Below are 20,966 nucleotides of genomic sequence, written 5' to 3' on the forward strand. Positions count from 1 at the left end.
GTCACTTCTGTATGTGCTCTGGGTACATCCACATATGTGCACACGGATATCCAGGCATTTGCATGTCGACTGGTCTTCGCACCGCACAAGAGGTTACCACTAAGTGCATGTATGTGCCCCCCGTGAGCAGTGATATTCATTGCATGGCCATCTCTGTGCAGACGTGCCATCTCTGAGTTGTGGCCCAGCACTCAAACACTCAGCAGAGGTTCAACTGTAGTTTTCAGCCGCTGCCCAGAACGGGGGAGGGAGTGTTAGGGCACCCCTCCAGGTCACAATTAAGATCGTTTGCATCTGGTTTACATGCAGCCCAGGGCCCTGGAAGTGGAGGGGGTGTCCCCTGGGTCCCAAGGCAAGCTGTCCCTCACAGGCGCTTAGGGCCCAGGGGACAGGGGGTGGAGCCGGCTGCACAGCTCTGTGCTGGGGCAGGAAGCGAGAGTGGGGAGGGGGGAGGCCACAGCCGGTGGAGGCAAGGCGGGTGCAGGGCGTGTGGGGAGGGAGGGAGGTGACAGCACTCCGAGCCCTGAGGCCCTGCTGGCCCCTGGGCGCAGGCCCAGCTCCGGGCCCCAGGAATGGACCTCGTGGACCCTGACATCTTTAATAGGGATCCCCGGGACCACTATGACCTGCTACAGCGGCTGGGTGGCGGCACCTATGGGGAAGTCTTCAAGGTGAGGAACCCCCTCCTCCATCACCCTCAAACCGGTGACCTTTGGGGTGAGGCCCAAGAAGGGAAGGGGATGGGAGAGGGTCCCAGTCCTTGGCTTTGGTTCAGGGATGCTGAGGAGGAACTCAGGGGAATGGAGTCTGCCTGACTGCCAACTTCCCCTTTACAAGGCTCGAGACAAGGTGATGGGGGACCTGGTGGCATTGAAGATGGTGAAGATGGAGCCTGGTGAGGAGAGGACCTCAGGAGCTTCTTCCCCACACTCCCACCTCCTGGGACACTGGGGTCTCCCCCATACTCCCTCCCTGTAGCAGCCTTTTCTCTTCTGCCCCTCCTTGCAGACGATGATGTTTCCACACTTCAGAAGGAAATCCTCATCTTGAAAACTTGTCGGCATGCCAACATCGTTGCCTATCATGGGAGTTATCTCTGGTGATGAGCCTCAGACCTGCCCTGACACCCAGCCCAGCCCCTACCCACGAGCTCCCATTCCTGACCAGGGTACCCCCTAACCTGACCTCTAATCCTGGACCCCCATTTTTAACTGGGGCACTCCTAACTTGATCCCCAGCCCAAAGTCCCACTTTTTTGACCAGAGCACCCCCAAATCTAATCTCCAATAAATAACTCCCATTTCTGACTAGGGGTCCACCAAACTGATCCCTTCATAGTAACCAAACCTGAAACCAAGTCCCCTAAAACTAATCTTTCATCATCTTGCCCTTCGGGTCCCCTAGTTTCACTTCCATTTCCTTTAATACGAACCCCTACATTCCATGTCCCCCAAATTAATATCCCAGATGCCCCAATAATGTCTTCTGCCCCCCAGACCTGGTCTCCTAGCTCCTCTGTCCCCTCCGAACTTCCACAACTTGTGAGGTCTCTACCCTCTCTCCTAGGTTAGCATGGGACGACAGAGGATGCCATGGGTCGAGAGCCCAAAGACCTGGGTTCCATCCCAGTTGACCCTAAACGTATATTTCCTCTCTGAGCCTCAACTTCCCCATCTATAAAATGGGATGATCTCACTGTCGTGGGCAATAGAGAGATGACAGCTCTTAAATTAAAGTTCTTGTTGAACTAGAATGAGGGACAGTGAGCCAGGAGGCAGCCTATAATAATTTATTACTGCTGTTATTAGTATTGCTCTTGAACTGTTATAGGTTGCAGAAGCTCTGGATCTGCATGGAATTCTGTGGGGCTGGTTCTCTCCAGGACATCTACCAAGGTGAGAGGAAGGGCAAGTGGATCCAGATAGCCCCAGCCCCCACAATTTGCCTGTCCTGTCTCTCTGCCTTTGTGTCTCCTGGGACTGTCTTTATGGTCCGTATTTCACACAGTAAGGCAGCCCCTCCTCTGGGCCTGGCCTGGCCTGGATGATGCTGGGGATACTGTGGTGACCGAGCGGGCCCTGAGCCCTGTCCTCCAGGACCTGAGAGTCCAGCCCCAGTCTTTTCTGCATGCAATGATCCCCTCTACTTCCCCTGCCCCATCTTCCCCGTGTCTGCATTTTCTCACCAAGGTGTATTCATGCATGTATTCTGCATTTCTGGCTCATCATCAGTGCCCACATGTTCATTTAATAGTGAATGCATTTCTGATTCTCTTAGCCTGCTTTTCACTCTCTCGGAGCATTGGAGGGTGTGGGCGGGGTGGGCCTCTCATCCCTTCTGCGCACCTCTATCTTCAGCCATCTCCCGGTCTCCCTCCAGCCTCAGACCTCAAATGCCAGGAAGGAAGGACTTCATTAAGAAGTCCTCAGAGGGGGAAACTGAGGCCCACAGAGAGGAAGTGACTCACCCTGCCAGCCCGTCAGACCTGGTCTCTGACCCCGCTGTCTACTGTCTCTCTCTAGTGCATCCTCTTCACCCCTTTGTGTCTCTCTTTCTCACCGTGTCTGTTTTCCCACTTTTTGTTCTCTGATCATGTCTTTCTTTCTCTGCCTCAATTTGGGTCTGTTCCTGATTCTCTTTCTCTCCCTGTCTCTCTCTGCCTTTCCTCATTTTACAAAGTGACATCACCCCCCTGCTCAGAGCCCTCCCATGCCTTCCAGTTCCCTCCAAAGCCAAGCCCAAATTTCTCATCACAGCCCACAAGTCTGACCCCCACTGGCACACCCCAAGCGGACACGCCTCATCTCTGCTCCATCCACTTTACTGCTTTCCAGACCCACCAGGCACTCTCCTGCCTCCGGGCCTTTGCACCTGCTGCTCCCATCTTCACCCCCGTCACCTTCTCAGGGTTGATCACCCTGTGTAAAATGTCATACCCCTTCCCACACATATTTCCTGTTGTCTTTTCTTGCTTTATTTTTCTTCTTACTATTTATTAGCATCTCACGTACTGTATATCATAACTGTTTATCTTGTCTGCTGTCCGTCTCCCCCACTGGAATGTTCTCTCCATGAGGGCAGGGATCTCTGCCTCTTTTGTCCACAGCTGTATCCCCGGTGCCTGGCATACAGTAGACACGCTGTAAATATCTGTTGAATGAATCTCTCTCCCTCTGGCCTCTGGTTCCCTGCATCACTGCCCCTCTCTCTGTTGCTGGCCACCCCTTTGCCTCCTCCCCCTACTTGTCCCATCCCGTTTCCCCCTCCCTATGTGGCACCCTCTCAGCTGGTGTGGGTGGCGGCCAGGGGCCTGGCCCGCACCCAGCACCGCACCGGGGTGACCTTTGCAGTGACAGGCCCCCTGTCAGAGCTCCAGATCAGCTATGTCTGCCGCGAAGTGCTCCAGGTGAGGAGATGCTCTGTGGGCTTGGGTAGGGGCAGGGCCCTGCTCCAGCCCCCGGACACTTACAGCCCCCGTGTCCACCCTCCTCCCCAGGGACTGGCCTATCTGCACTCACAGAAGAAGATACACCGGGACATCAAGGTGGTCTAGGGGCAGGAAGGTGGCCTTGGTGGGTGGGGAGCCCAGGATATGGGAGTGGTGCTTGGAGGGCTCGGGGTGGTGTGGGACCAGGAGTGGCGGAAGCACTGGACTTGGGGGGTATCCCTGACAGCCTCTAATTGCCCCCTCTTCCCCAGGGAGCCAACATCCTCATCAACGATGCTGGGGAGGTCAGACTGGGTGAGTGTGGCTGGAGGGGGACTGGCCGGGGGCCCAAGGAGACAGGGGAGGTCACTATGTCTCTCCCTCTGCCTCTAGCTGACTTTGGTATCTCGGCCCAGATCGGGGCAACGCTGGCTCGACGCCTCTCTTTCATCGGGACACCATACTGGTGAGGGGTGCCTGTCTGGCAGCTAGGGGTGGTACAGGGGGCAGCGGCGTTTCCCAGCCTGGATCTCTGGGAATCTCCGTCCTGGCTTTTTGCCCTGCCTCTACCTTGCCCTGTTGAATGTTCTATCTTCTCCTGGGCTCCCTTTTGAGTTTTCCATTTACCTAGAGCTCTCTGTGCCCCCTCCACCTGTTCCCCTTGGTGTTTGTCTTGATTTTTATCCTGATCTGTCTTTCCATATCTGTTCACGTTTGCCTCCCTCTCTCTCTCTTTGTCTCTGTCTCTCTGCCTTTACCTCGCTCCGTCTTTATTTCTGTCTCTCTCCATCTTTATGTTTCTCTCTGCATCTGTCTCTCTGTATGCCCCGTTCTCCTTCTCTCTCTCCTAACCCCCCCAAAAAAGTCTCCCCTCCCCCTCCTGTGTCAGCCCTGGCTCTCTGAGGGTCTCTGCCCCCAGGATGGCTCCGGAAGTGGCGGCCGTGGCCCTGAAGGGGGGATACAATGAGCTGTGTGACATCTGGTCCCTGGGCGTCACAGCCATCGAATTAGCCGAGCTACAACCACCGCTCTTTGACGTGCACCCTCTCAGGTAGGCAGATGTGGGCGGGTCCCCCTAGTCCCAGAGACCCCACTCAACTCTGACCCTGGACACCAGCTCTCAACCTGCTTCCCCACCACGAGACCCCCTACAGGAGACAGACACCCCCTTGCTCTGAGCTCCATCTGAGACCCCCAGGCTCCCCTCAGCCCAGAAAGCCTTTTCTCCAGCCCTCCACACCAGGAGCCCCCAACACCGGGAGCCCCATCTTGAGGATCGCTCTGAGACTGCAGGAGCTCTGTAATGCGATAAGCAGTATCCCCTGGAAGTGGCATCCCGTGCCTTGTAAATCCTAACCCTCCTTCTCATCCTGCCTCTCACTTGGCTCTCTGCTGATCTTAGTGCTGTTGGGGTTCCCTTGAGCCACGGGGTCTGACCTCCAATGGAAAGTCTGAGCCCCATATTCTGTCCTACTCTTACAGAGTTCTCTTCCTCATGACCAAGAGTGGCTACCAGCCCCCAAGGCTAAAGGAAAAAGGCAAATGGTAGGACAGGTTGATGGGAAGGGGGGAGAGGGAGGGTGTAGCCAGGGGTGATGGTCTGATGGGAGGGTCTCTGGTGCCCTCACCGCAGAACTTGCCTTCTTCCTCCCAAGGTCGGCTGCCTTCCACAACTTTGTCAAAGTCACCCTCACTAAGAGCCCCAAGAAGCGACCCGGCGCCACAAAGATGCTCAGTGTAAACCTCCCCTCCCAGAGAAGCCTTCCCAGACTCAGCCCCGGAATCCCCCAGGGCCTCCCACAGCTCCCTAGAACGTTGATAATTTCATTCCGCAGAACCCCCATGGCCCTTTCAAAGTCCCTAGTCCCTCTGAATTCCCCAGGGATCCCCAAGACTCTCCAAATTGTATCCCAGACCGTTTTCCAAGATACGCTGAGTTCTTAAAACTCACAAATTCCCAAGGGCTTCAGGACCCATTCCTGGGTGTGCTTTGGAATTCCAGGGGAACTCCAGTCCCCTCTAAGACACCTCTGGAATTCTCCAACTACCCTAAATTCTTTTTTTTTTTTTAAATTTTTTGGCCGTGATGAGCTGCATGCGGGATCTTATTTCCTTGACTAGCGATCGAGCCTGCGCCCCCTGCAGTGGAAGCGGGGACTCTTAACCACTGGACCGCCAGGGAAGTCCCCTACCCTAAATTCTTCGAATCCCGTCAGACTCCTCAGAATTCCCCAGGTTCCCCAGAATTCCCTGCCTTCTTCCTCTGTTGGCAACTTCCCCACCAGCTTCCCTTAGATGTGTTCTCCAGCCCCTCGTCCTAACCCTATCTCTCCAGCCCAGCCCTCTGTCTGCTGACACCCTCCTCCCCTCCCCCAGCATCAACTGGTGTCCCAGCCTGGGCTAAACAGAGGCCTGATCGTAGATCTTCTTGACAAACTGAGGAACCCAGGGAAGGGGGCCCCTGCTGGTGAGATTGAAGATGAGGAGCCTGAGGTGAGGGACCCCCCCCCCCCGCCGACTTTGCTCGCGCCGTTCCCCTGCCTGGAGCACCCCCTTGCTGCCTCTCTTAGAAGGAAAAAAGCCAGTGAGGATGGGGAGCTTGGCACAGGGCTGGAGGCACAGAGGTTATGGGAGGGCCAAGGGCTCCAAGCTGGGCCCACAGGGCGGTGAGGGCTGCTGGAGGGCCTGGGCCTGATGCAGCCGCCGCTCTGCCCAGCTCCCCCCTGCCATCCCTCGGCGGATCAGATCCACCCATCGCTCCAGCTCTCTGGGGATCCCAGACGCGGACTGCTGTCGTGAGTAGAGAATCCTTACATCTGGGGACACCTGACCCTATAAGCCAAGAGATGCCCCCTCATCAGATTGCCAGAGACCCCAGAGAACCCCATCACCATCTGACCCCACAAGAGACCCCAGAGAAAACCTCATCACCACCTGATCTACAAAATGACTCTAGAGACCCCTACCTCTCTGTCCTGCAGACAGACCCCCCCCGAGACTTCCCACAACCACCGGGACTCCCAGAGACCTTAGAAATCTTTGTCTGATCCTTGGTACCCAGGTGGAACCTCAAAACAAACACGCTGTAACCATTCTGAGCCCCCAGCTCCCTGATCGCAAACCCTGACCCCCAAAGGAGACCCCTGTAAACCTAGATCCCTCCCCTGTAACGGCAGCTCCAGTCCTAAGACCCTGATCCCTGACCCCACCCTCAATTCTACGCTTTCTGTTCCCAAATCCACGTGCCCAGCTCACTGTGTTTTACCCGCAGGGCGGCACATGGAGTTCAGGAAGCTCAGAGGCTTGGAGTCCAGACCCATAGCCCACACGGTGAGATGCCTCCCCTGCTGCCCAGCCGCCCTCCCCTCCCCTCCCCTCCCCCTGGGCCACTGCTGACCCTTTACTATCCCGCAGGCTCTCTTACAGCCCCCTGGAGACTTCAAGAGCAGCAGTCCTAGGTCAGAGACCCTCAGGGTGGGAGGCAGGCTGGGCTACATGTGGGGACCACCCGAGGCTCATACCTGTCCCTGCTCAGGAGGTACCTGTCGGAGTCCGACGATGACTATGACGACGTGGACATGTAAGACAGCTCCATGGGCCCCCGCCGAGCTCCCACCTTTCTACCACCCCGCCTTCCTTCCGCCTGACCCCAGCCTCAGCCCCTGCTTGCCTTCTACCACTCAGCGCTGACCCCTGACCCCTGACCCGACCTGCAATGCCCCCACCTTCCTTCACCCTGGACCCCTGACCCTCCACCCCACCCCACCCCAACTCCACCCTGGGCCCCCTGCTACATCTCAGTCCCCAGTTCCTGCCCGATGTGGCTCCCACCCCCAGACCTCAACCGCAGTCCTAACCCTCCACCCCCCAGCCCTCATGTTTCCTCATCTCACCCAGCCTCAGGCTGAACCTTCCCCCATGTCAGGCCCTCAGCCCCAGCAGTCGGCCCAGGCCCCCACCTCCCCCAGCCCCAGCCCTGTGTCAGCCTCAGGGCGCACCCATCCCTCCCACAGGTCTCATCTGTCATGGGCTCACGGGCAGCACGCCCGGCACCACGTGAGAACCTGACCCCCAGGAGCTCATATGATCTGTGTTCCTAGGCGGGCGCGAAGATGCAGAGACTTGATGCGTTGTCAGCACTCGATATCCAAGAGTCGCTGTTACTGTTATCGTCCTGGTTATCAGTCCTTTAGCCCTCAGCCCCAGCCCAGACCGCGTCGCCCTCTGAGCCTCCTGAGCTCAGACCTCTGGCCCCAACCCTCCCCAGTGCTTGTTCCCCACACCCGCACCTGCTTACCCCATCTTTGTGTTCCAGCCCCCCCCCTGCAGAAGACACACCTCCTCCGCTGCCTCCCAAGGTAAGGCCCTGGGTCAGAGCTGGGGGCCAGGGGCCCAGGAGGCCAGAGTCCATAGACGCTGGGATACTGAGCCCTCTAGGGCTGGAGTCTGGGATGCCGGGTCCTTCGAAGTCTGGAAAGACTGGGATGATACGTACATTGGCATCTGGAAGTGGTAACCCTGACCCTAGGGGTGGGATTCAGATTATTTAGCCCGATGGACACTGGTCAGTAGCTGGTCCTTGGAAACGCCTGCTGCCCCCACCACGCACCCTTTAGTTGCTGGCGTGTGTTGCTGTTGGGCGTGGGTTAGACGGGAGGGCTGGAGTGGTGGTCGGGCGTCGTGGGGAAGGTCAGAGCCATGACCTACTGTCAGTTCTGGTGGAGGCAGACTGCAGGGCGCCCTCTCTCTCAGATCATCGGATGTATTCCCCCACCCTCCTTCTCTCTCTCCAAAGCCCAAGTTCCGTTCTCCGTCGGACGAGGGTCCTGGGGAAACCGGGGATGAGGGACAGCTGAGCCCAGGGGTGCTGGTCCGATGTGCCAGTGGGCCTCCCCCACGCACCCCTCATCTTGGGCCTCCCCCAGCCACCCGAAGCCCCCACCTAACTGCCCACTCAGGTGACAGGGCAGGCTGGGGTGGGAGGTGGGCGGAGGTGGGATGGGGCAGGGGTAGGGGGGTTTGGGGGCTGATTTTCCCCACCCCATCTCAGAACCCTCACTCTGGAACCCAGCCCCCCGGGAGCCTGACCAGCCCCCACTGTTGCCCCCCAAGAAGGAAAAGATGAAGAGAAAGGTGAGGCCAGCTGTGCTGAGGACTCACACCTCTGGATGGGGCTGGGGATGCCTGGTGGGAGTGGGGGGGTCGGGCTGGGAAGACTAATGATATAACAGGTGACATACGTTGAGCAGTTCCTCTGTGCCAGACACTGATCTCACGTCTTTACAAGGCGTATACCTTCACAGAAAGAGGTAGATGTGGTAGAGATAGGTGTTATCCCCCGTTTCAAACTGGGGAAACTGAGGCACAGAGGGGTAGGTAACTTGGCAAGGTATAAACCTTTGAGCAAGCAGAGGCAGGATTTGAACCTTGGCACTCTGGCTTCCACATCTTAACCACCGCGCCCTCCTGTCCCCTCCTCCCTTTTGCTGGATCCGCTGCTGCCCCGCCCCCACGGCCCACCCAGGGATGTGCCCTTCTTGTAAAGTTATTCAACGGCTGCCCCCTCCGGATCCACAGCACGGCAGCCTGGACGCACCCCTCCACCAAGGGTGAGCATTCAGGAGGGTCATGGAGAATGCGGCGGGGACGGGGAGGGCCATTAATGGAAGGTACGAAGGCAGGGACAGGGGAGGGGAGGGTGTGGCAGAGCTGAGGCAGAGGCAAGGCTAGGAGTTACAGGTGGAGCTGAGGGATCAACGATGGGTAGAGTGAAGGTGGGTCTGAGAGTGAAGACTGGGAAAATTAGAGTTTGGAGGCTGGGAGTGTCGGATATGGGACTTCCCCGGCGGTCCAGTTAAGACTCCGCGCTTCCGCTGCAGGGGGCACGGGTTCGATCCCTGGTCGGGGAACTAAGGTCCCACATGCTGGGCGGTGTGGCCAAAATAAATAAGTAAATAAATAAATAAAATTTGCAAAAGAAGTGTCAGGTATAGCAGAAAGGTCAGAGTTTGGGGTAGGTACAAGATCCAGGACAGTTGGACCCCATTAACCTCAGTTGTAGGTTCAGTGGTAGAGAGACTGGGATCAGGATTTGGGGGGCAGGAGTTTTAGGGATTAGAATGTGGCAGAAAGGGAGAGAGTTTGGGGATCAGAGATGTGGAGACAAGGTCAGTGAGGGATAAATGTTAAGGAAACAGTATTAGAGTTTTCGGGGTCACACTGGACAGAAAAACCCATATGGAGGGCTGTCTGAATTTGAGGATCAGTGTTGAGATAGGATTAGCATTCAGGAACCAGAACTGGGGAGAAAGAGACAAAGAATTTACAGGGCTATTCGGGGAGTCACATCTAATGTTGGGGGCAGAACTGAGGGGACAGAGGGTCAGGATTTGCGAGTCAGGGATGGAAGATCCACCAGAACAGGTGGTGGTCAGAGGCTGGTGAGAGTGAGATCAGCTCAGGGGAACTGGTGAGGGTCTGAGTTCAGATTTGGGGAAACAGAGGCTGGAAGTGTCAGTTTGGAGGGAGAGCAGAGAACTGAGGGTCAGGGCTGGTGAACAGAGTACCAGTGTTTGGGGCCATAGGGGGGTCTGGGAAGTCCCCCACGATAACACAGGTCCCAGCATCCTCATGTCTGTGCTCCCCAGACCAGCACCTGCTCCTGGGGGCCGAGGAAGGCATTTTCATCCTGAACCGAAATGATCAGGAGGCCACACTGGAGATGGTGAGGGGCAGCACCTAGGATGGGCCAAGGGTGGGGGCTGGAGCTGGGGTTGCTGGGGTCTTACAGGAGCCATCTCCCCTTCCTCTGCAGCTTTTTTCTAGCCGGACCACCTGGGTGTACTCTATCAACAATGTCCTCATGTCTCTCTCAGGTCTGGCTATGGCTGGGTGGGAGGGTGGGGAGTCAGAACTTAAGGAGCCAAGAGGTTGGGAGACAGATGTGCACAGCGGAAATAAAAATTAGGCTCCCCCTTCACAGAGCCTACAGTTCAAATTCCAGCCACTTTTCCACTGTGGGACTTGGGGCAAGAGATTTCTCCCTGAGCCTCAGTTTCCCCATCTGTCAAATGGGGCTCACAGTAGTGCCCACCTCTCAAGTCAGTTTTAAGTTAATTTCCACAAGAAGTCAGCCTTTACATGTCTTTGATGTTCAGATGACAGTTAGTACTTGTTCGATGCTTTACTAAAATAGAGCGAGCAAGTTGTAGATTAAAATTATGTGTCGTTGTTTTATAAACACTTTGCGTAAAAGAATTTCTAACTTATGAGGAGACCCCAAGCCAAAAGTTTGTGATGACAAACTTTTGCAGAATTTGTAAGATATGTTTCTTCTTAAATTTTGTAATGTGTGTAACTTCATCTGACTGGTTAAGTGTCCATCATTTGTCATGCGGCTACGAGCACCATGAGGGTAGGGAACATAATGATTTTACTCACCGTTCACCAGAGCCAAGCACAGTGCCTGGCCTACAGTGGGCATTTAAAATATGTTGCGTGAAAAATGAGTCAGGAAAGGTGCTTGAGACTTGAGGGCTTGGGCATTTTAAAGGGATGGGGCCAAGTGATGGGATAGGGAAGAGGTGGGAGTGTGCAGTGTCCTATAACTGCCTGCTTCCCCTACATACACACACACTGCAGGAAAGACCCCCCACCTGTATTCTCATAGCATCTTGGGCCTACTGGAACGGAAAGAGGCCAGAGCAGGAAGCCCCATCGCTCACATTAGCCCCCACCGGCTACTGGCAAGGTACCAGCCCGCAGTGGCACCTCTGACCCCTCTAATGCCTCATTTCTGCCGTCCCTCCCCCCATTCACGCCTCCCTTCTTCTGCAGGAAGAACATGGTCTCCACTAAGGTCCAGGACACCAAAGGCTGCCGGGCGTGCTGTGTGGGTGAGAGAAAACCCCATGGGTGTGCAGAGACGGGGCGGGGCCAGGGGCGGGACTTGGACTCCCTCTCGACCCGAGAGGGTTGCAGAGTTAAGGCAGGGTGAACAGAGCCCGCGGAAAGATGTGTGGCCTTTGAGGGGCGGAGCAGGGGAGAGAGGATACACCCTAACCTATCCTTACCTCCACAGCAGAGGGCGCGAGCTCCGGGGGCCCGTTCCTGTGTGGGGCATTGGAGACATCCGTGGTCCTGCTTCAGTGGTACCAGCCCATGAACAAGTTCCTGCTGGTCCGGGTAGGGAGCCTGCAGACGCTGGGGACTTTGTCAGATTGGGTGGCCAGGGCCATCCACTCTACAGTTCTGTCGAGAGCTCCACGAACGCGGCCTTCCACCCGAGGCCCCTCCCACCTGGAGGCTCCTCACTGATCTTTCAGCTCCGTTCCTCACGCCTGGCCTAATTATTCTTCAGGCCCTATGCCCCTCCCTCCATCTCTAAGGAGACTTCGCTGCCTTTGGGGCCACAGCCCCCGGGGGCCCTGCCTCTCTGTCGCCAAGGCGGCACGCCCCCAAACGGAAGCTACGCCCACTCTGAGGGCACATCCGTCAATTTCTAAAACCTCTGAGGCCTCACCCCCTGAAGTTTCTTGGCAAGGAAATACTTAGGAAGCCCCACGCCCACTGTCCTCCAAGACCCCGCCCCCTCTCAGGCCCCGCCCCAAGCCTCCTCTGAGCCCGCCCCTCCCTGCGCGTTCCGCAGCAGGTGCTGTTCCCGCTACCTACGCCTCTGCCGGTGTTTGCACTGCTGACCGGGCCAGGCTCCGAGCTGCCCGCCGTGTGCATCGGCGTGAGCCCCAGGCGGCCGGCGAAGTCGGTACTCTTCCACACCGTGCGCTTCGGCGCGCTCTCCTGCTGGCTGGGCGAGATGAGCACAGGTGCAGGCTCTGGGAGGGGTGGGGCTTATCAGTTTGGGAGGGTTGGGTCTGGGTGGCTGGGCGGTGCTTAGCCTGAGGCGTAACTGAGAAAGGGGTTGAAAGAAGTGGGGACGGAAGAACATTGGGTATATATAATTGGTGAGATTGATGATAGGGGAGTGGGGAACTCTATGATGGGTGAGGTTTAGCCCGCTTGCTTGGGAATGGAGAGGGTGCCTAGCCCGCTTGCTTGGGAAAGGCGGAGTGAGGTGGAATTAGTCCTTGAACCCCTGCCTCTCAAGCAGAGCACAAGGGACCAGTACAGGTGACTCAGGTCGAGGAAGACAAGGTGATGGTGTTGATGGACGGTAAGAACCTTCCTCCCTCCCTTTCCCCCACTATTCCTAGATCTCCAACCCCCAGAACCTGTACCTCTCTCAGAAACGCTGAGCCCCTCCAGTCCTTGTCCGTCCTGCTTTGCTTCTCACGCTGAAATTATTGTCTGGTCCCTCCGTAACCTTCTAAGTCCCGCTTACTGCTCTTAAAGACCCCACTCTACCTCCTTCTAGGGTCTCTGAAGCTGGTGACCCCAGAGGGGGCCCCAGTCAAGGGGCTTCGAACTCCAGAGATCCCCATGACTGAAGCAGTGGAGGCCGTGGGTATGTGCCGGGATGATAGGGTCTGGGGTCCAGGTTGGAGGCTTAAGTGAAAGCCAAGGGTAACAGGCACTGCTTTCCTCCCAGCTATGGTCGGGGGTCGGCTCCAGGCCTTCTGGAAGCATGGAGTGCAGGTGTGGGCTCCAGGCTCGGACCAGGTAAGCTCCTCCGTCCCAGCACCCGCAACCCAGCCCCTCCCATGTCAGTCATCTCATTCATCAGATGGACTGGGAGAACCGAGTCAGGGTGTGAAGTCCTGGAGGAGAAGCTTCCTCTAGGCTCAGTTCAGACAGGTCCCCTTCTGTACCCGTGTCTCTTAGGTCCAGACCTCATCCAGGGTCACTGTGTGACCTTGTGTAAGGGACTTTGCTTCTCTCTGAGCCTCAGGCTCCCAACTGTAACATGGGGTCACTGTAGAGATATGTGGGTTAAGAGCATGGCCCAGACTGCCTGGGTTGGAATCCAGCTGAATGACCTCAGGAAAATCACTTAACCTTCCTGTGCCTCACTTTTCCGGAAAATGGAGTGAAAAATGGAGCTTAGCTCACAGAACACCATGTGTCAGGCTCTACCCTTACAGTTTTGTATTTTAGTTCATCTTCATGATTGCCTATCAGGTAGGTACTATGATTTCAAAGGTTAGTACTCTGAGGTGCAGAGAGGTTAAGTAACTCGCCTGGGGTCACACAGCTGATGAGCGGTGTTAGCAAGAAAGATTATTTCTGGACCTGAGGGGTTCAGAGACCTCGTCCCCTGCTCTCTTTAAAGGAGAGGCACTGACACAGCACCTTTTCCCCCAGCTGCTGCAGGAGCTGAGAGACCCCACCCTCACCTTCCGTCTGCTTGGCTCCCCCAGGTATGAACTCGGGAAGGGGGGGCTTCTGATGTGGAGAGGGCATCCGGAGGTATCCCCAGCCACCTGTATCTGTGGCCTGGACATCCTCTCACCTGGTCTCACCTGCTTCCATCTCTGCCCCCTGTAGTCCTTTCCCCACACAGCAGCTAAGGTGGAATTTTCATTTTTAAATTTTTATCCTAACTTTTTATTTTGACATAATTTTAGACTCTCGGAGAAGCTGCAAAAATAAATTTAAAAATTGTGTATCCCCTTCATCCAGATTCCCCATATATTATTTTTTAACCACATTTGCTTTATTCTCCCCTTTCGTATATGTATAATTTTTTTCTATTTGCATGTGAATTGCAGACCTGATGCCAATTTACTCCTAAATACTTCAGTGTATGTTTCCTAAATGAAGGCCAGGACATACTCTTACAAACCACAATACAGCTGTCAAAATCAAGAAAATAACACTGAAATATCACTACCTTCTAATTCACATGCTCGTTCAAGTCTCACCAGTTGTTCCAATGATTTTCTTGCTCTTTATAACCAAAAAATAATACTTTTTTTCTCATCCAGGATATAATCCAGGATGATGGGCTGCATTTTGGAGTGATGTTTCTTTAGTCTTGAGCCTAGGACAGTTCTTCAGACTTTCCTGGCTTTTCATGACCTTCACACTTTTGAAGAGTACAGGAAATTTGTTTTACAGAATGTCCCTCAATTGAGTTTGAGGTTTCCAGGGTGTGTCCTTTCACTGCATCAGATCAGGAGGCACATGTTTTGTCCCATTACTGGTGATGTTATCTTTTTTTTGGTATTTATTTTTGGCTGTGTTGGGTCTTCGTTGCTGCACACAGGCTTTCTCTAGTTGTGGCGAGCGGGGGCTACTCTTTATTGCAGTGCGTGGGCTTCTCATTGCGGTGGCTTCTCTTGTTGTGGAGCACATGCTCTAGGCGCGCAGGCTCCAGTAGTTGTGGTGCATGGACTCAGTAGTGTGGCTCACAGCCTCTAGAGTGCGGGCTCAGTAGTTGTGACGCACGGGCTTAGTTGCTCCATGGCGTGTGGGATCTTCCCGGACCAGGGCTCGAACCTGTGTCCTCTGCGTTGGCAGGAGGGTTCTTAACCACTGTGCCACCAGGGAAGCCCAGAGGGGTCTTTAAAAATCCAGATCTGATTGTGTCACTCTCCACATGTTTAAGTCCTTCCCGTGACCTCAAGATAAATACCCAATCCTGGTCACAGCCCACAAACCATGACTTCTGCAGTCAAACCCCAGGCTCTCTCCCACCTCAAGGCCTTTGCACAGGCTGTTCTCTCTGCCCAGAACACTCTTCCCTGACTTTTCACCAAGTTCCCTCCTGAGCCTCTTTCAGGCTCCACCATCCATTCTTTGGGGACACCTTGGCTGACCCCTTGGGCTAGGTTTCCCTGCTATGTGCCTCATGCTTCTTTGCACTCATCTAGTTCACTGATTCATGCTGGTCTCCTGCTCTAGACTGAGCTCCCCGAGGGCAGGGGCCGTGTGTGCTCATTCACTGCTACAGCCCAGCATTGTGTTGGCAAAGACTCTATAAACTCCTCTGCACATGAAGGAGTGAACAAATGAATGAATGAACTGACCTCTCTCTTCCTTCCCCAGGCCTGTGGTGGTGGAGACACGCCCAGCAGATGATCCTACTGCCCCCAGCAACCTCTACATCCAGGAATGAGTCCCTGACTGGGCGTTAGGAACCAGTCCCCACACCTCCCTCCCCAGCGGACACAAATCAGTGATCGCAACATGCCCCTGTCTCTGAATAAACATGACTTCAGTCTCTGCTGCGTCTTGGTTTTCTTGGGTTGGCCGGGGAGAGGAGGGCAGAATTCCTGTATGCCCCCCCCCCCAAATGTCAACAATCCAACACAATGATGTCAGGGGTGTAGCACAGACTTTATTTTGCCAGTACATGGTCACCCTCCCCCAGCCGCCTTGCGGGGAGGGATCTGGGGGCTAAGGGGCTTGCTGTGAGAATAAGGACCTTCGAGGTGGGGGTGAAGGGCCAGCTGGGGGTGTCTCAGCTAAGCTGGTCCTCATACTGCTTGCGGAAACAATCGCCCGCCGGGAAGAAATCCCAACATCTCTCTTGGTACATCTTCCAGACGTAAGACTCCTAGGGGTGGGGGATGGGGAAGGGTTGGTTGCTCACATCTTCAAATGCTTCATGTTGATATGAGCTTTTTACTGTCACCTGCTGATTGACCTTATATTAAAATTCACCATGTCTCTGCCCATTGTCGTCCCATTAACACAGCCTTACCTGACCCGTGTGTTCGGTCTCGTCCTTGTTTATCAGATACATCAGGAAAAACCTGGGGATGGGAGGCAGCGGTAGACAGGTTGCAATCACCCTTACTTTCTCCTGATTGGCTGGCTGGGAATCCACCCACATGGACACCATACCCCCTCCCCTAACTGGCCAGTATCTCGGCCTGGCTGTCGGCAGCCACGCCCCCACCCTCCTGATTGGCCAGTGGGCCCAAACTCACATGTAATTGGCCAGGTTGTGCTCCTCTAGCGTGTGAGTCTCAAACCCATGCGGTGTTGAATCAAAGTAATCGCTGCCGATACCACAGATGAAGCACTTGGTCTGTGCATGGCAGGAGACATCAGAGTCAAGGCCCATCCAACCCCCTAGGGTCCCATGATCCCTCTGGGTCGACCCCCAGATATGACCTACCTCCATATCTTCCTTCACTTGCTCTTGTTGGTCTCGGAGCTCACCAAAAGCGTCAATGATCAGACCTGGGGTGGCAGGGCGCAAGTCAGTGCCCAACCCCTGACCCAGTTCAGACTCCCTCCTCTTCTGGCTACCTACCTCTGAGTCCTGCCTCCCATCCTCATCCCCCTAATCACACCCTGCTTCCTAAAAATAATAATACCTAGCATTTATTGAGCACTTATCATGAGCCAGACATTTACCACCTATGAACTGACTGAATTCTCACAACAACCCGATGAGGCTAGTATAATTTAAAACCCCCATTTTACAGATGGAGAAACTGAGGCTCAGAGTGGTGACTTGCCCAAAGTCTCACAGTAGGGAGAGGCAGAGCCAGGATATGAATCCAGGCTGATGTGATTCTGGGCCTGCACTCTTTTTTTTTTTTTTTTTTTTTGCGGTACGCGGGCCTCTCACTGTTGTGGCCTCTCCCGTTGCGGAGCACAGGCTCCAGACGCGCAGGCTCAGCGGCCATGGCTCACGGGCCCAGCCGCTCCGTGGCATGTGGGATCCTCCCGGACCGGGGCACGAACCCGTGTCCCCCACATCGGCAGGCGGACCCTCAACCACTGCGCCACCAGGGAATCCCCTGGGCCTGCACTCTTAAAGGAGCTAGTCTACCTCTGGGCACAGAGCCCCCACTCCCACAACCCCAACGACCACTGACCCTGGATGATGGCCAACAGGATGACGATGACAAAGAAGAAGAAGGTGATGTCGAAGACCACCCGGTACAGCTCGTATTCATCGCCTGCTGGGTCCTCAATCTCGTCCCCAATGCCCCCACCAGCTCGGACACCCACGTACATGTGAAACAGGTAACACTGCGGGGGCAGGGGGAGAAGCACGTTAGTCATGCATTCAATCATGCGACATTCACCGAGTACCTACAGGGCCCTGGGCTAGCTGCAGCAGGGCACACATGGCAATGACTGAGACAGCCCTGAACCTTCCTCTCACAGGACTCACAAACTTGGCATCAGACAGTGACAGCCCAGAAATGATCAGGGTTGTGATAGGGAGGGCTCAGGGCCAGGACAAGGAAAGCACAGTGTAATCAGGGGTGAGATGGGGGAAGCACAGGAAGTGCTGAAGCTTTGAAAGCCTGACCCAGCCTGCGGTGATTGGGCAAGGCCTCCTAGAAGAGGGGACATGTGTGAGCTGGAACGTGAAGAAAATGTTAGGTGGGAGAGAGAGTTCCAGGCAGAGAAAACCACATGTGCTTCATCACCATTTGGGGAGGAAAGAATGCATCTTGCTCTTGTGAGGAACTGAAAGAGGTTCAGTGAAGCTGGAAATAGAGTTCCTGTGGGCAAGAGCAGGGAGATAAATGAGGTCCAGCCAATGGTCATGGAGGGCTTCCTGTAGGAGGCAGCATTTAAGTTGAAGGTGAAGCATCAAGTGAAAGGGTGTGTGTACACAGGGCTGGGGAAGGGAGGAAGAGAGAATGTCAGATGCAAAGGGCTTGGGTTGGGAGGAAACACATGCTCTTAGGGGAACTGAACGAGAACCAGGCAGCCAGAGAGCAAAAAGCGAGAAGGACTCTGGTTAGACTCAGGCCAGGCTGGTTCTTCCCTGGCTTTGTAAGCCATAGTGAAGGCATCGGGAAACCACAAGAAGGTTCTGAGCAGAGGGAGGGACGTGGTCTGCCTGGAACTTGGGAAAGACTTTACACTGTTCTTTCTGTGTCCCTGTGAAGTGAGAGAACCCAGCTCTCTTGGGTAAGAGCTAAGACCAGTGACTGATGGGAACAAGGCTGAGTGGCGAGACCAGGTCTGGTAGGGCCTCAAATGTCAGGCTGAGTGGATCCTGCGAGCACAGTGCCAGATTACAGGCCATCTCTGAGATAAAGCCCTGGGATGATTCTTTCCACTGTGGCCCATGCCTATAGTAGGTTAAACTTAATTTGGGGGGAATTCCCTAGCGGTCCAGTGGTTAGGACTCTGCACTTTCAGTGCCAAGGGTCTAGGTTCGATCCCTGGTCGAAGAACTAAGATCTCACAAGCCACACAGTGCGGCCAAAAAAATTTTTTTTTAACTAACTAAATAAATTTTTTTTTAAATTCACAAGTGGAGGAAATGCTAAGGTTCAGTTGGAGTATAATAAAAATAAAAATAAAGATAGAGTCTAGTGGAATTCCCTGGCGGTCCAGTGGTTAGGACTCTGCACTCTCATTGCCAAGGGCCCAGGTTCAACCCCTGATCAGGGAACTAAGATCCTACAAGCCGTGCGGTAGGGCCGAAAAAAAAAAAAAAAAAGATGGAGTTTAGATAAAAACAACAACAACTCAGTTTGGGTTATGACCACCACTACTAGAATAGAAGAGAAAATAAAAACACGGATAGCATGCTTTGGGTGACACTTTTCATTATGACAATAGCTCACATCTATGGAATCCTCAATACCTGCCAGGCACTATTCTAAGACTTTTAAATCTTAGATGGTCAGGGAGCATCACTGAGTCCTAAAAGCAACCCGAGGATGTAGGCACTGTTATTATACACCCATTTCACAGGTGAGGACACCAGAGCATGGGGAGGTTGAGCGGCCAACCCCAAATCACGTGGCTTGTAAGTCAGGCACCGTGCCTGAGCACCTTTCCAATAAGGATAGCTTGAAAACCTCAAATACTATTACAACAGTGGCTACCATTTATTGAGCATTGTTCAAAGGACCTCACAAGTGTCAGCTCACTGAACCCTCACACTAAGTCTACAGGCAGGTTCTATCACGAACCCCCTCTACAGATGGGAAAACTAAGGGTCAGGGATGGTCAGGAACTTGTTCCAAGAGCGCTGGGGGGAGGGGCTTACCGTCATCATGTCGTCACACTTCATATCAGGCTCATCCTCATCCTCACTCTTGTTGTAGAACTTGCGGAAGAAGTTGAAGGCCACCACGGTGTACAGGTAGACCACCACCGCCAGGAGGCCCACGGTCATCAAGAGCTGGGGACGGGCAAGGGGCCGGTCAGCTCCACTCTGGCCTTGCCGCTCCCCCACGCCCAGCCTTCTCTATCCTTTTTTTTGAAAAATATTTATTTATTTATTTGGCTGCGTTGGGTCTTAGTTGTGGCCCGCGGGCTCTATAGTTGAGGCATGTGTGATCTTCAGTTGCAGCATGTGGGAGCTAGTTCCCTGACCAGGGATCAAACTCGGGCGCCCTGCACTGGGAGCGCAGAGCCTTAACTGCTGGACCACCAGGGAAGTCCCCATGCTTCTCTATCCTCGCCCCCCTCCGGGGTCTCACCACCCACACCCGCCCTGGCCCAGCCCGCCCAGCCTTGCCTCTCCTCACCCTACCTGCCCCGCCCTCACCCTCCACCCCTCCTCAGACTGCCAAGCTCGCCCCTCCAGGCTCACTCCCCTCAGACAGGTCCCCTCCACACCTGTTTCCCATTGTGGGTGACAGAGGAGAGGATGGTGCGCAAGGTCTTGACCCCCATGGCAATGTCCAGGAGGTGGGCGGCAAAGAAGAAGTTGTTGTAGTGACCCAGGAGGGACATCACCATGTACCAGCCCAGATACAGGAAAGACTGCGGGCACACAGAGCCGGGGTCAGCGTGCATTCATGAGGGTCAAGGAGCACTCCGGGAGCAGTCGAGAGCGCTGAGCATGCTCTGGGGGTCAGGGGGCCACCTCTGGCTAGGGATTATTTGAAGGATCAGGAACAGACTAAAACAATGGAGCACGCTGGGTGGGAAGCCATTCTGCAGGGGGTTGGGGAACCCGCTGCAGAAGGACATAGTCTGGGAATTCAAGAGTGTTCTGGGTGGTAAGGAGCCTTGGGCGGGTCACAGGTGCACAGGGGTCAGGAGTCAGTCCCTGGTCAGGGATACCTGGGGGTGCAGCACCCAACGCCCTCGGGCCCTTCTCCTTCAGGTCCCTCCCCCCCCCCACAGGGCCCTCCTCACATTGTCTGTGAAGATGACCCCAAACTTCCAGATCTGGTATTTGATATCGATGGACATGAGCCTGTAGGGTGGAGGGGAGAGGGATGGCCAGATGCTGGAGCGTCAGACCCCGGCCACCTCCCCTGCCTGCCCCAGGCCTGTGCAGGGTCACCCCCGGCTCACCAGGTGAGCAGCCCCGGTGGTGGTTCAGGCTTGCGCTCATTGTGGGCTGTGATCTCCAGCGTGGCCAGATCCATGCCCAGGAGCTCGGCGATCCGCTCCCTCCCATAGATGTCCCCGTGCTTGTCCAAGACCTACGCAGGGGAGCACAGGGCCGTTCAGACGCAACTAGAGTGAGGAAGGTCATAGCCTGCATGGTTGGGGGTGTCTGGGGACACTCTGAACTTTGTGTGAGAGATTGGGGGTGCCTTCTTCTGGGGAGAAAGGCCAGAGCTTTCTTCAGATCCTCAGGGGGAAGGTCCCAAAGTGATAAAGGTCCAGTTTACTCAGTAGCCAAATTAATTGGGATAATTTATTATTATTAGGCAGGTAAGGCAAGGAATCCTATATAACTGGCGTCCCC

At 55.0% G+C, this 20,966-nt stretch overlaps 2 protein-coding genes across 9 annotated transcripts in view; one reads left to right on the top strand and one right to left on the bottom strand.

Annotated features, from left to right (window-relative positions):
• The first annotated feature begins 104 nt into the window (after positions 1-104).
• MAP4K1 (mitogen-activated protein kinase kinase kinase kinase 1) lies at positions 105-15,549 on the top strand. 7 transcript variants are annotated; one of them, XM_067018218.1, is made up of 32 exons: positions 105-109; positions 605-671; positions 838-895; positions 1,009-1,099; positions 1,831-1,895; positions 3,351-3,406; positions 3,497-3,544; positions 3,700-3,742; positions 3,821-3,893; positions 4,347-4,478; positions 4,910-4,972; positions 5,083-5,164; positions 5,804-5,920; positions 6,144-6,222; positions 6,699-6,757; positions 6,842-6,885; positions 6,963-7,007; positions 7,743-7,785; positions 8,223-8,385; positions 8,478-8,560; positions 8,952-9,036; positions 10,075-10,151; positions 10,242-10,302; positions 11,069-11,177; positions 11,264-11,322; positions 11,508-11,611; positions 12,075-12,249; positions 12,531-12,596; positions 12,798-12,887; positions 12,972-13,042; positions 13,685-13,740; positions 15,371-15,549. In XM_067018218.1, coding segments are annotated over exons 1-32 (2,436 nt in total). In that variant the 5' UTR covers positions 105-107; the 3' UTR covers positions 15,441-15,549. The 7 variants fall into 7 exon arrangements, with proteins under 7 accessions (XP_066874319.1, XP_058900982.1, XP_066874316.1 ...); XM_059044999.2 differs by lacking the exon at positions 105-109 and having other exon boundaries at positions 438-671; positions 12,534-12,596; XM_067018215.1 differs by lacking the exon at positions 105-109 and having other exon boundaries at positions 457-671; positions 11,511-11,611; positions 12,534-12,596.
• Positions 15,550-15,642: 93 nt separating this feature from the next.
• Positions 15,643-20,966, bottom strand: part of RYR1 (ryanodine receptor 1) — a 117,283-nt gene continuing 111,959 nt past the window's right edge. For both annotated transcript variants that reach the window (XM_059044978.2, XM_059044977.2), the window contains 9 exons: positions 20,567-20,697; positions 20,405-20,465; positions 19,880-20,026; positions 19,305-19,439; positions 17,158-17,314; positions 16,449-16,513; positions 16,258-16,358; positions 16,029-16,080; positions 15,643-15,881 (listed from right to left, as the gene is read on the bottom strand). In XM_059044978.2, the coding sequence (XP_058900961.1) occupies positions 15,786-15,881; positions 16,029-16,080; positions 16,258-16,358; positions 16,449-16,513; positions 17,158-17,314; positions 19,305-19,439; positions 19,880-20,026; positions 20,405-20,465; positions 20,567-20,697 (945 nt within the window). In that variant the 3' untranslated portion in view covers positions 15,643-15,785. The remainder of the gene's footprint in view (positions 15,882-16,028; positions 16,081-16,257; positions 16,359-16,448; positions 16,514-17,157; positions 17,315-19,304; positions 19,440-19,879; positions 20,027-20,404; positions 20,466-20,566; positions 20,698-20,966) is intronic.

This window comes from Kogia breviceps, chromosome 18, assembly GCF_026419965.1.
Source record: "Kogia breviceps isolate mKogBre1 chromosome 18, mKogBre1 haplotype 1, whole genome shotgun sequence".
In the NCBI taxonomy this organism is placed as follows: domain Eukaryota; kingdom Metazoa; phylum Chordata; class Mammalia; order Artiodactyla; family Physeteridae; genus Kogia; species Kogia breviceps.